General features: G+C 34.7%; 1 protein-coding gene across 5 annotated transcripts in view; it reads left to right on the forward strand.

The window, feature by feature from the left end:
* The first annotated feature begins 117 nt into the window (after positions 1–117).
* POSH (Plenty of SH3s) overlaps positions 118–15,727 on the forward strand; it is a 210,185-nt gene continuing 194,575 nt past the window's right edge. For 4 of the 5 annotated variants that reach the window (XM_069820864.1, XM_069820865.1, XM_069820867.1 and 1 more), the window contains exon 1: positions 118–1,801. In XM_069820864.1, coding sequence (XP_069676965.1) covers positions 1,317–1,801 — 485 coding nt within the window. In that variant the 5' untranslated portion in view covers positions 118–1,316. The remainder of the gene's footprint in view (positions 1,802–15,727) is intronic. The other variant, XM_069820868.1, reaches the window with a different exon arrangement.

The raw sequence follows: 15,727 nt of genomic DNA on the forward strand, positions 1-15,727 counted from the left end.
TGATTCAAGGACCACGAATACATTCCTAATAAAGTGCGAAAGCTGTGTGTGAAAGTTTCTGTTTTTGAAGTAATGTATAAGTCCGCCGTAACGCTGTGAAAGAAGGGTGGTATTAAAGTACTTTATATATATACATATCTACACATATAACAGTATAATATATTTTTTTGTTTTATACATATCGTAGTTTAGATTCTATAGAGAGGATTTTTTAATTTTAAAAGTGAAATTTTAAGATGAAATAGTGTAAAATTTCTTCGGTGCAACATTGTATATTGCAGAGAGTCTTGCAATGCGAAGCTGGACCTAAATCTAGTAGCGGAAAGCCGGATATTGTGATGGGGCCGGAGGAATGATTGATTCATCTGATTATGGCTGTGGTGTGGAAGTTTCCCGAGTTTCCTCGTATTTTTCATGTGTGTAAGAGAGTGCTGTGCAAATAGTGATTAAACTTGTGAGGATAATGAAAATGTATGTAACCGTATTTATATAGTCTGTGTCGATTACGTGCTTCTGTATTCATAATTATTTATATGAATGGTGGTCGGGACTGGTCATTGTTATGTTGATCTCTGATTTTAATTTTGATGAAATGTGTTCGGTTTGAGGCGACGCAGGAGAATGTGAAAATATTTTAAGACACTAGTAGGTGATAACTGTAGTAATATATGGATTTCATCCCCTATTAATTTCCACGAAGAGAGGCAAAAGGTTACCAAATTATTCGTGCCCTGTTATTTTAAAGAATTGTCGCCGGCACATAATATGAAATTTCACAATTAAATTGTATCACATCGCTTTTGCGCAAGGAAGGGCAGGAAGTAATTAGTATGATACAGGCCTAATAATATTCTATTCATTGAGGTTAGAATGCATTTCGTGTGCAGTTCTTTATGTTTATGTTAGTGATTTGGAAACAAGATATTATGTTTATGATATTGTTTTAGAATAATTAGGTCTCAAGAGTTCGCTTTATTTATCCGAACCCATTGTTGTGATCAATAGCAGTGTTGTGAATCGGTAATGAGGTTAGATAGATTTAACTTCTTGATGAACGCACCATGAACTCGTTGAAAGCCATAATTGAAACACTCTGTTCAAACTATGACATTAAGTCTGAAATGAATGTTTAAAGTGAATCGGAGTTTTTTTGGTTATAGTTATCAACATTTTCAGTCATAATATGCATTCTACATGGACACTTTTTGTCCTGAAAAACTGTTCTATAGCATTGTTTCATACCCTAATAGCTTATAGTTAATGGTGTAAAACAGATTAGATTTGGACAAGCGTGAAGTGAATTAATCTGAGGTATAATGGATGAATGGACACTGAACGATTTACTGGAATGCTCAGTTTGTCTTGAAAGGCTAGATACGTCAAGTAAAGTATTGCCATGTCAACATACTTTTTGTAAAAAGTGTTTGGAAGAGATAGTGAGCACACACAAGGAACTGCGATGTCCGGAATGCAGAATTCTTGTAGATGTAAAAATAGAAGATTTACCACCAAATGTCCTTCTCATGCGAATTCTGGAAGGAATGCGTAATGCAGCCCCCAAGAAAAGGAATATTACAACAAATCGCTTGCAGGGTTGTCACTTTCCTTCTTCAAATGCAGTTCAGCATGTAGCACCATCTCAACAACAACAGCACCAGCCGCAGCAGCAACCGGTGTCAACGCATACAGCAACAATTGCTGCTCCTGATGCAAGGACCCACATGGTGCACAAGCAGCATGTAGTGCAGCCAAATCAGCCATATGCAAGAGCTATATATGATTATCTATCAAGTGAACCAGGGTAAGATAATTAAGGCTTTATAGCCTGTTCTTTATTAGTAAAAATTTTGGTAATTTGCTAGGAGACGTCATTGCATATAGACCACTTTTACACTAAACCTAACCTTAGTGTATACAACGTATACTAGAACACTAACCTGACCTAACGTAACCTGTCACAGATTAAGGTTTACCATCGCCCGTTAGTTTAGGGTTTTAGTATATCTTGCAAAAACAAATTTTAGGTTTAGTGTAAAAGTGGTCTATAAGCAACGACGTCTCCTAGCAAATGACAATTTTATTACAAGTAAATCTTCTATCCCGATATGCACTGTACACAGGAGAAAAAAAAGCGTGCATAAATTGAATTGAAAATAATATCAAAATTGTAGCACACCACACTGGAAACATGATGTGATCACTGCAAAAGCTGTAAACCCACCCAACCATCTTAGTTTCTGATAGGCCTGGGTTACAATGGATCATTTTCTCCGAGATTTTCATAGATATGCAAGGCATATCAAAAGCTTGAATAAACCAAATTAAATACTCGACCTTACGTAAATATGCTTTTTATCTATCGACTTAGCTGCCAAAAAGAGTATACCTACTGGTATTATGCAAGGCGTACCAAGAATCTGAACAAAGCAAACTTAACCTGTCACTGAACCTCGATCTTACGAGAACGCCTTCTATCTATCCATTTAACCTACCAAAAAGCGTAAGACATACAAAAAGCCTAAACAAATCAAACCTAACCTGTCACTGATTCTCGACCTTATGAAAACTCACTTTCGTTTAGGCCTACCTACCTACTTACCAAAAAGAGTATAGACCTAGGTCTATGGAAAGCATACCAAAAGTATGAACAAACCAAACTTAAACTGTCACTAATCGCTTATTTTTCCTTTCCAGATATTGGTGCAGTGCACCACCCAATTGAAACTCACAATATGTAACACACCAACGTTGTATGTGCAAATTGTTTGAGTAAAATTGTATAAATGTATATGGTATATTAAACGTGATATAATTATTTATTTAATCCATACGTTGTGTACATTTGTCAAGTCATTTCATTTATTGGAATTCATTGAGGTAGAAAGAAATAGTAAGAATAAAAACTTTAAAGATGTATAGGCCTATAAAGGCATAAAGGAATTTAAGAAGAATATCAGACAAGGGTAAACGTGATCAAGGATGAGAATGGTGACTTGCTGCAGACTCTCACTCCATTCTGAACAGATGGAAAAACTATTTTGGGCAACTACTAAATGTACATATTAGGCCAACAGAAATAATTGGGACAGTTTTCAAATGCAAACTGCTGAGCCATTTATACCTGAACTAATAGAACTAATACAAGTGGGTGGAAACGCATTATCTGGTGAAATTTATAAGCTTAAGTTACAGGCCTACGTGCTATTTGGGAAAAGGAAATTGTCCAAGAACAATGGAAAGAAGTTCATAATTGTACCTATCTTTAAGAAGGGGGAAAAGACTAACTGTAGTAACTTCTGAGAAATGTCACTTTTATTAAGGCAGAATAAATGTGGGAAATGGCTGTTATTATTCGGTTGAGAACCTTTCGTCATCTAGTCTGCTGTCAAAAAATCGGAAAGTTAGAATTTATAAAACAGTTATATTACAGGTTGTGCTTTATGGTTATGAAATTTGGACTTTCACTTTGAGAGAGGAAAATTTTTGGAGCTAAGAGGGATGAAGTCACAGGATAATGGAGAAAGTTACACAATGCAGAATTTGTTCCATTGTATTCTTCACTTAACATACCTAATGAGGAACATTAAATCCAGATGTTTGAGATGGGCAGGGCATGTAGTAGGTGTGATTGAATATAGAAATGCATACAGAGTATTAGTTGGAAGATCTGATGGGAAAAGACCTTTGGGGAGGCCGAGGCATAGATGGAAGGATATTAAAATGGATTTGAGGGAGATGGGATATGATGGTAGGGACTGGATTAATCTTGCTTAGAATAGGGACCGATGGCGGGCTTATGTGGGAGTGGCAATGAACCCGGGTTCCTTAAAAGCCACTTGTACTGGAAGTAAATTTCATTTCTCAATTTAATATGATGAGTTAAAGGAATGCAACGAAAATGAGAGATATGTTGTACATGGCGAGATCGAAGATTCAATAAAATACTGGATTACAAAGATCTAAAAAGCAGGAAGGTCCTTCCACAGTAACTTATGTTACATTCAGATAGCCTACATTTATAAACTTATTGGATATACTAAAACAAAACAAAAAAAAAGTTTTTTGGCTTATTTATTGCATTTTAGAACATTCTTCATGGCAGTAGGGTTAATCAGTAATTGGGAATAGCTATAATTATTTATTTGTTATTTATTGATGAAATAGGCCTAGTTGTTATAATGTTACACAAAAAAAGACATAACAAGCAAAGCCAATAATGTTAAGCTTACTTCAGATCTCAGTCCACACCTGTAGAGTAACAGTCAGCACGTCTGGCCGCAAAACCAGGTGGCCCGGGTTCGAATCTCGGTTGGGACAAGTTACCTGGTTGAGATTTTTTCCAGGGTTTTCCCTCAACCCAATACGAGCAAATGCTGGGTAACTTTTGGTGCTGGACCCTGGACTCCTTTTACCGGCATTGTCACCTTCATTTCATTCAGACGCTAAATAACCAGAGATGTTGATACAGTGTCGTAAAATAACCCAATAAAAAAAAAAACTTCAGATCTCTCTGAAAGTAAAAAGAAGCCATACATGTTTCCAATTTTATTATTATTACTGTGTAATATATTTAGAACATAATACCAGTAGTCATTTTCTTGAAGCATAGATAACAAAAATAGGAATTAAAGAAAATAATTTTATTAGTAGCTCACGTTACATTTTGTCCATAATTGTAAATTAGTGATCATCATGTTTTGTTACACAGATGATTAATAAATCTAAGTTACCTGGTTTAACAATTGAAGCGTCGGCTGGAACAACGTTGTAAGTTACAAAATTTTCATTCGGCGTGTTTCCGTGTAATAATGTTGTATGTTATGTTACCTTGCTGTACTCTTTGGCTTGCAACTGTCCATCAGTGCAGTACGTCAAATTTGTCCATTCAAAAGTTTGCTACACTATAAGAACAACGTTGTACATGTACACATTTTTGCTGCTCCTGTAAATTTGACCAAATGTAACTTATAACGTTGTTCTAGCCGACGCTTCAATTATCTTTTTTAATATTGCCACCTGAGGTGGTTTTCTTACTTCAACGCATGGCATATGATGCCCCTATATTTTAAATTTTCAATGCATTACACAGTGACAAATGAACATTTTATTTCGAAAGTACATTAAAGTCAACTTATAATATAAACCCAATTACACTTCTTTGATATCAACTTTCTTATCAGATTTATAAAACATTCTGTCCTCTTTAATTTCAACAGCTATGGAGGCCTGGATAGCTTGTGTAATATCTGGTTCAGTTTCACATGTCGAGGGCATCATACCAGAAGTATGTGTCAACAAAATTTTACATTATTGAAATATTTTAATAGAAGCTATTGAAGCTTAACTTATGTTTGGAAACACTCGTTTGAGAATTTAAATGGACATGAGAAAGAATCGAAGAAAGTACATTGTTATGTAGACAAGGATAAGAAAAATAATTTTATATTTAAATAACTCTAATGTAAACTTGGAATTTTGTTGATACGCCTTTCTGGCATGAGGCTGTAGATATGATGTGTCTCTTTAATTATTTTAAAAAGCCATCCATAACTGCCAGCACTCTTGAGACACATTATTTTAATGCCATCGTCATCTACAGAACTTTGCAATATATCTGAAACTTCGATTATACTATCATCAAATTTAACTAATATAGAAGTTCCTATTTCAATATCTGTAGACAATAATTCACCCCTTTCCTTGAAAGAAACTATCTGCTGACTCATCAGTGTCTTATAAACAGACTTTGAAGTCAAAGAGTGATACCTGTCTGGTAATCATATCTCACCTCAGTGCTTAAAAGGAAAGTAGCAACTTTTTCTTCTTATACGGCAAACTTAATGCATTGTACTTTGTTAGGTCTCTCCCTTTCATAGTTTTGGCACTTTTAAACATTGTGCTAAAATTGAGTGCCACAAAGCACTGAAACAATCAAACACAAGGCAGACTTTAGCTCAATCCCAAAACCTTTGTGGCTGATACACATTGGAACTTAATTGTGTTTCTTGCATTGTAATTACAATAATTTTAACATGAATTAAGTGCAATATTTAAGGAAAATTTCATCCAAATGTCAGCCACCGAGGTGGCTCAGTCATTAAGGCGCTTGCCTGCCGGTCTGAAGTTGCGCTTGGGCGCGGGTCCGATCTCTGCTTGGGCTGATAACCTTGTTGAGTTTTTTATGAGGTTTTCCCCTACTGTAAGGTGAATGCCAGGTAATCTATGGCGAATCCTCGGCCTCATCTCGCCAAATACCATCTCGCTATCACCAATCTCATCAACGCTAAATAACCTAGTAGTTGATACAACGTCGTTAAATAACCAACTAAAATAAAAAAATCATCTTAATGTCGTAACTAACGTTACAATATGCGTAATTCATGCTACGTCACCGTCTGGTCGCGAAACCAGGTGGCCCGGGTTCGATTCCCGGTTGGGACAAGTTACCTAATTGAGGTTTTTTCCGGGGTTTTCCCTCAACCCAATATGAGCAAATGCTGGGTAACTTTCTGTGTTGGACCCCGGATTCATTTCACCGGCATTATCACCTTCATCTCACTCAGATGCTAAATAATCAGAGATGTTGATAAAGTGTCGTAAAATAACCTACTAAAATAAAAAAAAAATGCTACGTCACTTACACTACATATTTTTAGATTTCAAAATAGGCTCTTGCATAATACTAACAATGCATTTTTTTAGCTATTATTGAAGATAAGGATGGATACTAAGAAGACTAAACAATTTAAGGGACAGATGTGATTATTAACACATCTATGAAAGAAAAAAAATGTTACTTCCGTAACTCACGTTACGCGGAACATGATCTTATTTAACTCTCATTATAAGCAAAATGGACATATAATATTCAAATCTAACATGTCACAACTTACCTTAGGTCACCATCTCTCTGTTCATAATAATATGTATATAATATAAATCTCCGAACCAGATAATTTTGCACAATAAAAGAGTTGCTTGTAATAATCACCTTACTACTAATTAGGCAGTAGTATAGTAGAAAGAGGTGCAGGAACAGGATGCACAGTGTACCCACCACTAGCAAGAGGTATTGCACATGCTGGGGCATCACTTGGTTCATTCATCAACTTTAGTTATTGCAGGGGTTTTTTTATTAATTCGCTTTAGAGTTGTTGGTAGAATTAAAATATTTACTTCTTGGTGACCAAAGAATCAGAATAAGTGTTGATATAAAATTGGATCACCTCCTCCTGCTGGATCAAATAAGGATAGATAGTTTCCGATCAGTTATAGCAAGCAGTAATAAAACTAATCCAAACTAACTTGCGGAAAAATACAAGAATGACACATTTCCGAAAGAAAATATATTAATGTTGTGAAAGTTCGTTTAATGTATTTCGAGGAAATACGGAAGTTTCAGACTAAATGATGATTTTAAAATTCAATGCACTTGTCTGTCATTTCATGAAATGATGGTCCCCCCTCCTCCAATTCATCTATAGAGTATTCCCACTGTCAGTGACAAGATTAAGGTAGGGTTTGATAAAGAAATAGATTAGCTCCAAGTAGGCCTAGCTCTACTCTCAGTGACAAAGTTAGGTTGAGTTTGATGAGAGCAATGACAAATAGCCTATTGCCTGTTAATGAGGTGAAAGATTAGTGACAACTAGCCCACTGTCGGAGGTAAGGTTAGAGTTTAGATAAGAATTGATGAGGAAGTAGACTAGTGGCAAGTAACACCATGGTTAGTGATGATGAGATTAGATAGGATTTGATCATGAGATAGATTAAGGTTTTGTCACAAAAAGTACAAATTTGGTAAAAAATTAAATTCATTCAATATTCATTTACTGTGTGCCACAAAACGGGTTTAGATCAGGATTGGAAAAAAAACAGTTTTGTGTAAAAAATAAAAAAGCATGTTTTTTTTGTTTTAAACTTTTTTATACTGTTTTAAACAGTGCTATGAAATAGTGCATTTTTTAAATGTGTTGCCGACATTGTCGTTAACTAATGCTGAGTTCTTGGCCAATAAAGCCATTAACTCTCTTGCTCTCCTACATTTCTCTCACACAGTGGGTTTAGAGGAAAAGGCTGGACATCACTGAAGATGATTCTGATCCATTTCTTTCTGAAGACTGCACAATGGACGAAATGGTGAAGAAAAAATTCCAATTTCGTTCAAGTGTTTTGACAAATAGACGTAGTCATACCCTGTGAGTAATCAAAAGGATGCAACTGCACTTTTCTTTGGATACTCAGGAATTATATTTTGCACACCGAGACTCTCCCATCTTATATGATTTGAATTTTGAGTTGATTAATCTTTTAGCTGTTGAAAATGATAAAGTTAACATTTTTATAATATGAAACATGTTTTATACATAGGGTTGCTAGATGGGTATTGTAAAAATTAGCAAAATTTAAGATTTTTTAAGAAAAATTCGGAAAACTAGCATTTTAGACATTTTAAATTTATTGTGCTGTTTATCAAATTAAGGTTAAAATTAATGTCCTACTAACAAAAAAAAAAAATACATTTTATGAAACTTAATGGTGGATTTCATAAAAAATAATATTTTCAAATTTACCTCAGTTTGATTGCTTATATTTCTCTGAAGATCTATCATCTATTAACAGTGAGAAATCAAGAAAGGTTGACAGTCCAGTTTTGAATTGGCACAAAGTTTATAATTCTGATTTCTAAAACAGTGGGACATCTGTTCCTGCTGTTTGACCATTTGTGGTTCATTGTGAGCTTTTTATTTTTTTTCTTTTTTATTATCCAATTTAATAAACCCTATTTCACCCTGAGGTATATTAGGGTTATAGTTGGTATCAAAATACATATTTTATAAGCACTAAACAATAATAAAATTATCATACAAAATTGTGGTCAAGGTTACAATTCACATGAATTATGTACAAGAATGCACCTTAATGAAAGAATGGATCGTTTCATAAAGCTCAAGGCATGTCTCTATATTTATATCTAATGGTTATAGGAAGAAATATATATATATATATATATATATATATATATATATATAATAGCTATTAAACATGTTATTTTAGAAGCAATAAATTGTTATACTAAGAGATGGCTTAAAATTTACGAATTAAATACATTATTTAGTAAAAACAATTGGCAATAATCAGGTATTACAAGAAATGGCTCAAAATTAGAAATCAAATGCCTAATTAAAATAAAAATTAAAACCAATAGTACAATATTGTGATGTTTTATTAACTCACAATAGGATTTTATTCTTCCAACAATAATTCCTTTCTACAATTCACCTTAAACGCTCTCGTCAACAATAGAATTTTCACTCAACACAGTATTCGTTATAGCACTCTACCGACGACAATGACAATTTACTTGGACTATTACGAACAACAATGAACTGTTAATCTTAACTAATATTTACAAAGCACTATTTACAAATCAGAACTATCAGTTCTCAGTTCACAGTTCTTCTATCTCAGTCACTCGAGTTCACAATATCTCGAACCACAGACCTTCAGAGACAGTTCACTGTACTCGAACTCAGGTCCCTCCAACTGCGGTCCACTGCACTCGAACTCAGGTCCCTCCAATTGCGGTCCACTGCACTCGAACTGAGGCCTTCGGATGCTGACGCAGTTGCGGACGCACACTCGAGTCGAACTCCGGTACACAAGACTGGCTTGCTCTGTTCACTGGCTTACTGACTGAACTAATCATGAATGACACACTCCTTCGCGTCCGTAATTTATAACCACAGCAACGTAACCGAGAGACTTCGAATTCGCGATTTTTCCACTTCGACGGGCTTCTGGAAGAGTCGGGAAGGTCCGTTCCCCCTTCACTCCGTAAGCAGCTGCGCGCGCGATCTCTCTCTCCACTCTCTCGCCGCGTAGGCCCTTTCCCCACCGCGCGCCGTACCACAGTGCTCCGTGAAGCCCGCGCGGTCTGCTCTCTTGCGGGACGCTGGTCGTGAGTTCGAATCTCACGTCGCTGTCACAATATTATAGTATGCGAAATTGAAGACTTACAGTTTCATTATAGTTGATTAGAACTAATACGATTTTTTTCCCCCGGAATAATTTAACATTTTACGGTTTCACGAATATTCTATTCAAGAAGGACATGAAATAGGCCTACTTATATGATTTGGAGTGTGTAAGTATATTGGTTAACGGTTTGGTAAATGTATAATTTAGAGTGTTTAGTAACAACTCAAGCTCGTATCTTTCATGGCTTAAGAGCTTAAGAGAGATTACGTGGACACAAGCCAATTGTACACATCTTTCCACCTCTTTAAATAAACACTTTTTTTTTTTAATAATCATCAGAATTTCGCTTCTCTAAATATTTAGACAGCATACTTAAACACCTATTACTTTGGATTTACCATTTATTACTTATACACAACAGAAACACAGTTGGGAGAACGGAGGGAAAAAGACCTTTGGGGAGGCCGAGATCTAGATGGGAGGATAATATTCAAATGGATTTAAGGGAGGTGGAATATGATGATAGAGACTGGATTAATCTTGCACAGGATAGGGACCAATGGCGGGCTTATGTAAGGGCGACAATGAACCTACGGGTTCCTTAAAAGTCTTTTGTAAGTAAGTAAGTAACACAACAGAAACACAAAGACACATTTCCAGTCAAACTCGATATCCGGATTTCTATTTTCTTATGATGCCACTATTGAGTATCAATTAGTGAGCAAGTGATCATGATTGAATGATTACTTGTATCACAGAGAAGGCTGCCAAACTTGTGTGTCTTCTCCGTGCACTCAATAATAAAAAAATTTCATGAAGTAGAAGTGGTGTTTGGTGGTTTAATGACTGGGTGGTACAACAGAAAAAATTGGTACCCTGTTGTGTACTTTCAAAATTTTGTTTTATAGCTCAGTTTTCCATTTTGAAATTTTAAGCTAAGTTTGTAGAAAAAAAAAACTAGAATATTTTATAAATTAAACATCTTAAAATCCTTTTTCAGTGGATTCTTATAAATATAACAAAATCTGCTTCAGATGGTAGGCCTACATGAAGATATCAGCATTCAGATTGTTTGTTTTTATGAGGTGTGTTCCAGTCTTCCTCATATTTCATCCAGTTTTTCCTCAGTAAGTACACAACGTGGTCTTTTGCTACTTTTATTCAGTACTGACCGAGTTTCTCTAAATGTTTAACAAGGTTGTGTATAGTGTTGACATGTGGAACAGTAACATTAGAAAATCTTCTTGCAAATCATCTTTTTACCTTTCTGTAATCACTCTTTTCTGATAAGTCTCTACCATGAAAATCCTTTGCTCTAATGTAAATTTTTAATTTCTGTGGTGCTATGTGAACGAAATAATCTAAACACTTCACTAATACAATCAGAAAAATGACAAGCAAACTAATGTCAACACAGCCACTCTAACAGATTTACTGAAATGGACTGTTGAGCATTCGGGAGATGGTTTGCCACGGGTTGCTAGGCCTTCGTGCTGCCGACTTCCATTATGTAAATGAACACTCTGTAGATGACACCACATGATTGTGCCTTTCTCTACCGAGAATCATAGCAGACAGCACTCAGGCTCCGCTGCCTGCTAGAGGAGCAGAAGTGCATGTGGGTTTTGAATTCGATTTGTGTTTCGTTCAGTTGATGGATAAGTATAAGTTGGACATTAATAATTTCGGGTAAAGATTTTATACATTAACATTAGGCAGGTAGGTCTGTGCTGTACTTGAAAATGCCAAACAAAAGTCTCAGTAATGCCGAAACACTTCTGCCTGAAGGCAAAACAAAATTCGGAGACTCAATAAGAGTGAAGAAGAATGGGAGAATTTTTTTTTAAACAACTAAGCAAACATTTCGAGCAAGAGAAACTAACATCGAGCTCTTTGATTGACATGCCAATAAGAGAGTTTCGAACTTACCAGGGTCGAAAAAGAGAAAACAGCGCTGAACGTTCTCAGAGAATTAACAAACAACGAGAGTGTATTGCTAGAACTAGACAGCATAGTCGAGAGTTAATACGCATGTTAATACATATGTTAGCATTTCATTACGATCTAAATATCGATTATTCTCATTTTAATGATATTCAGATAGATAAAATGGATAACATGAAACGCAAAAATGGGGTAAAGGACCATACGGATTATGTTGTGCTGCTGGAAACATCATTTCTGAGATTCAAGATTCTCTACAACCATTTAAAAACTTACTTATAGTAGTACATCCGTTATCAATGCACATTTTAAATAACATAAGTCAGTGCAACACTTTATTCCAAGTGGTGTCGTTTGGTGACAAAGCTTTCCAGCTGAGAGAGCAATCCTCTGTTCTTACAAATATATTCTATTTCAGATGCTGTTAGTTCAAACATAATACGAAGCTTAAAAGTAGAATTAATTGAACAACTCCAGAGTGTATTGCATAGTAATAACAGTTTCATTCATGCTTCTAAATACAACTTTGAAAATAATTTAGGCGCAAATGACTTATAACTTACAGTAAACTGATTAGGCCTATTCATTAATAATAACAAAGCTGTATTTGGAAATATAAGAGATTTAAGTCAATGATATTTATTTATAGAAGACGTGCAGCGAAGTGCACGGGTATGGCTAGTCATTATAGTATGTGAATTGTTTAGATAACGTGAGGTATAAGAGGATTCTGTACTTTTAACCAATAGCTCTATGTCCATAAATTACCATTACATAAAATAGTTTATGGTATCTAAAGTTATGATTTTATGTCACTAATGTCACGCATCTTTCAGTCAATATCATAGGACCTGCTATGACCAAACCTTTAAATATGTTAATAATAATATTGAAGTCTTCACTGACCATCGTGTCGAAGTAATGCAATGGCAAAATGGAAACTTTGTGTCACGAAATTTCCACATCAATGGTGACCAGTCAATTGCAGAAAATTTCAACACTTTTGTATAACATAGCTAGGCAAACTTCAGAACTGAGATTTCAAAACAAGACATTATGAAAGGGACAGTAATTTTACTGACAGATTTTTTCAGAAAATTGTGCCATTCAATATCAAAATGAAGTCATGGCAGTTCATTGGTCTCATCCTAATTATGCAGTTGTAACAATATTTACAGCTGTTGCTTATTTCCAAGAAGAAGGCAATCTGTAAGAAAAATATTTTGCTATTATATCAGTTACAAAGTCAAACAGCGCTATAGAAGCAGTATTATTAACCATTTACTCTTGAAGGAACTGAGAAGATTTACTGAAAGAGAAATCACACACCTAGGAATATGGACTGATGATGGATCCCCCCACATTTCAGCATTTCAAAAAAAGAAAAAGCAATGTCATATCTGTCCCATTTTTCAGGCTGCAGAGAACATCTTGGTTCGATGGAACTATCATGAATCATATCATGGTAAATGCCCCCAATGGTGTCTGTGACTCATTAAAGAGGAGTGTCTGGAAACGTATTTTACAGTGCAAAGCTGTAGTGAAATCAATAAAGAATTTTTCGAGGACAGCAACCAATCCTCAAACATTCATTGTACACCTATTCTGGCTGATTCTACTCTGAGACAACACTTCATATAATATGACAGTCAAGAAACAATGTCTGCAGAGCTTCAGGGTGTGAAAAAAATACGCGGAGTAAGGAATTTGTTGTCAAATTGTATGAAATCACTGGTGAAAGTACTATTCTGGTACATGCAGATAGAAACATATTGATGTTGGAAAAGACGAAGTTCAAAATACAATTCATGATGGACATGAAAATATTAATGAAACTGCTATTGACAGCTGCTAATATCTAAAAAGTTGAATCTCAGATCACTTTTATAGTAGTGATGTACCTCTACAGTTAATGGGGATCACAAACATAGTCTATTTTGGAAACATTTTAAGCACCAATAATGGCTCAATGTACAAAATATAATTCATGAGTATACAAGGAAAAGTACAGTTACATCCTTTCATTTGTTCACAGGACATGACTGTTTGTCAAAGCACTTGAACAAAATTGGAATTTTTTCTTCACCACTTTGTCTATTGTGCAGTCTTCAGGAAGAAATGGATCAGAATCATATGCCAAGCTAACATGTTTTTTTTTAATATAAAACATGTTATATACATAGGGTTGCCAGATGAGTAGAGACCACAGAATTTCGCATTAATTTCACGTTTTATCGCTAATTAGTTTTAAGATTATCGCAATAATTTCGTATAAATCGGAAAGAAATTTTTTACGTGAAAAATAATGCTGTAAGTTATTATGGATCAAAATAATCAAAATAATGATAGAAAAATTTTTATGCATAAATTTATTTTACATTTAATTCCGATCCTATGCAAATTTTAAATAATTTTATTAATATACAATAATTTGAAAGAAAACTGAAAATTAGCTTGAAATATCAAATTAACATGATTTTGTGGGTAGATGCACTGAATAGTTTAATACGATGGAACAGTTATTTTAATGGGATTACCAGTATTTGCTTTATGAAAAACATGTAAAATAAAAATTGTACTATTTTAATATTAGTAGTACAACATCCATGCAATAATAATTATGATTATACTTATTATCAGGGAACGGATTTATATGGACTAAAAATATATGAAATATGTAAATATATATGTAGTTATTTTTACCAAAATATGGAATTAAATATGGATTTTTACCAAAATATGGAATTAAATATGGACTTAAAATTATAAAAAAATGACTATGTACGTTAAATATTGGTACATTTTAATCAAACTAAACAAAAAATATAATGGACGTACCTTATCTTCCAATGTAGTTTCAACAAAACACAATTTTTATTGTCTGTTACCATAACAATAGGTTACAAACATTTCTTTCAAGTGCTGAAAAGTGAATCTTCTTCTATTGTCTCTGAGGATAGATTTATACTGACTAAAAGAGCGTTCGACGTCACAAGAAGTAACTGGTACATAATTCAATTTCACAATGTCTGCTGGGGATAAGTCCAAGTTAATCTTCACTGTTGATTCACCACTCATCACAGCAACAACCTTTTGTAGTTCTTCATATCCAGGGTTTTTTGAAAGTACAGTGTCCACCTTAGCTCTTACTGCATCTGCAACTTTACCTCTACCACGATTCAGTTGTTCCACAGTACTATTTATAATTTCAAAACTTTCAGATAGTGAAAGGTGCCTATTTTGGAGACTTTTGAGCGTTTTTATGATGCATGAAAATGTATGCTGAATGTGAGCTAAGTCATTCTTCACACTTATGTCACAGGTAACTGTTTTCGCAGTATCAATTGAGACTGCATCTTCAGAGTCCAATGCAAGGAGAACATTGTTAATAGAGTCTATATGTTCGGCATAATATTCAACTGCTTCTAGCCATGTACCCCATCTAGTTAAAATTGGCTTTGGTGGCAATGGAATTTCAGGGTACATTTCTTTCAACACGTTAACTCTACTGGGAGCTTTGAGAAATACTTTTTTCACTGATGAAATCAACAAATCTACTTTAGGGAAATTGTCTCTGACCACTTCTGCCACACGATGAAATGCATGCGCCACACAAGTAAAATGAGTCAATTTAGGATATACAACAGATAATGCTTGTCCAGCTTTGACCATATAAGGGGCAGCATCGCTAATAAAGAATAACACATTATCGTACATAATACCCTTTGGCCACAGGATACCCATAGCTTCGTTGAACAGTTTAACTATAGTTTTGTTATTGCACTTTTCTAGAACATCACAA

This window comes from Periplaneta americana, chromosome 3 (assembly GCF_040183065.1).
Source record: "Periplaneta americana isolate PAMFEO1 chromosome 3, P.americana_PAMFEO1_priV1, whole genome shotgun sequence".
NCBI classification, from domain to species: Eukaryota; Metazoa; Arthropoda; class Insecta; order Blattodea; family Blattidae; genus Periplaneta; species Periplaneta americana.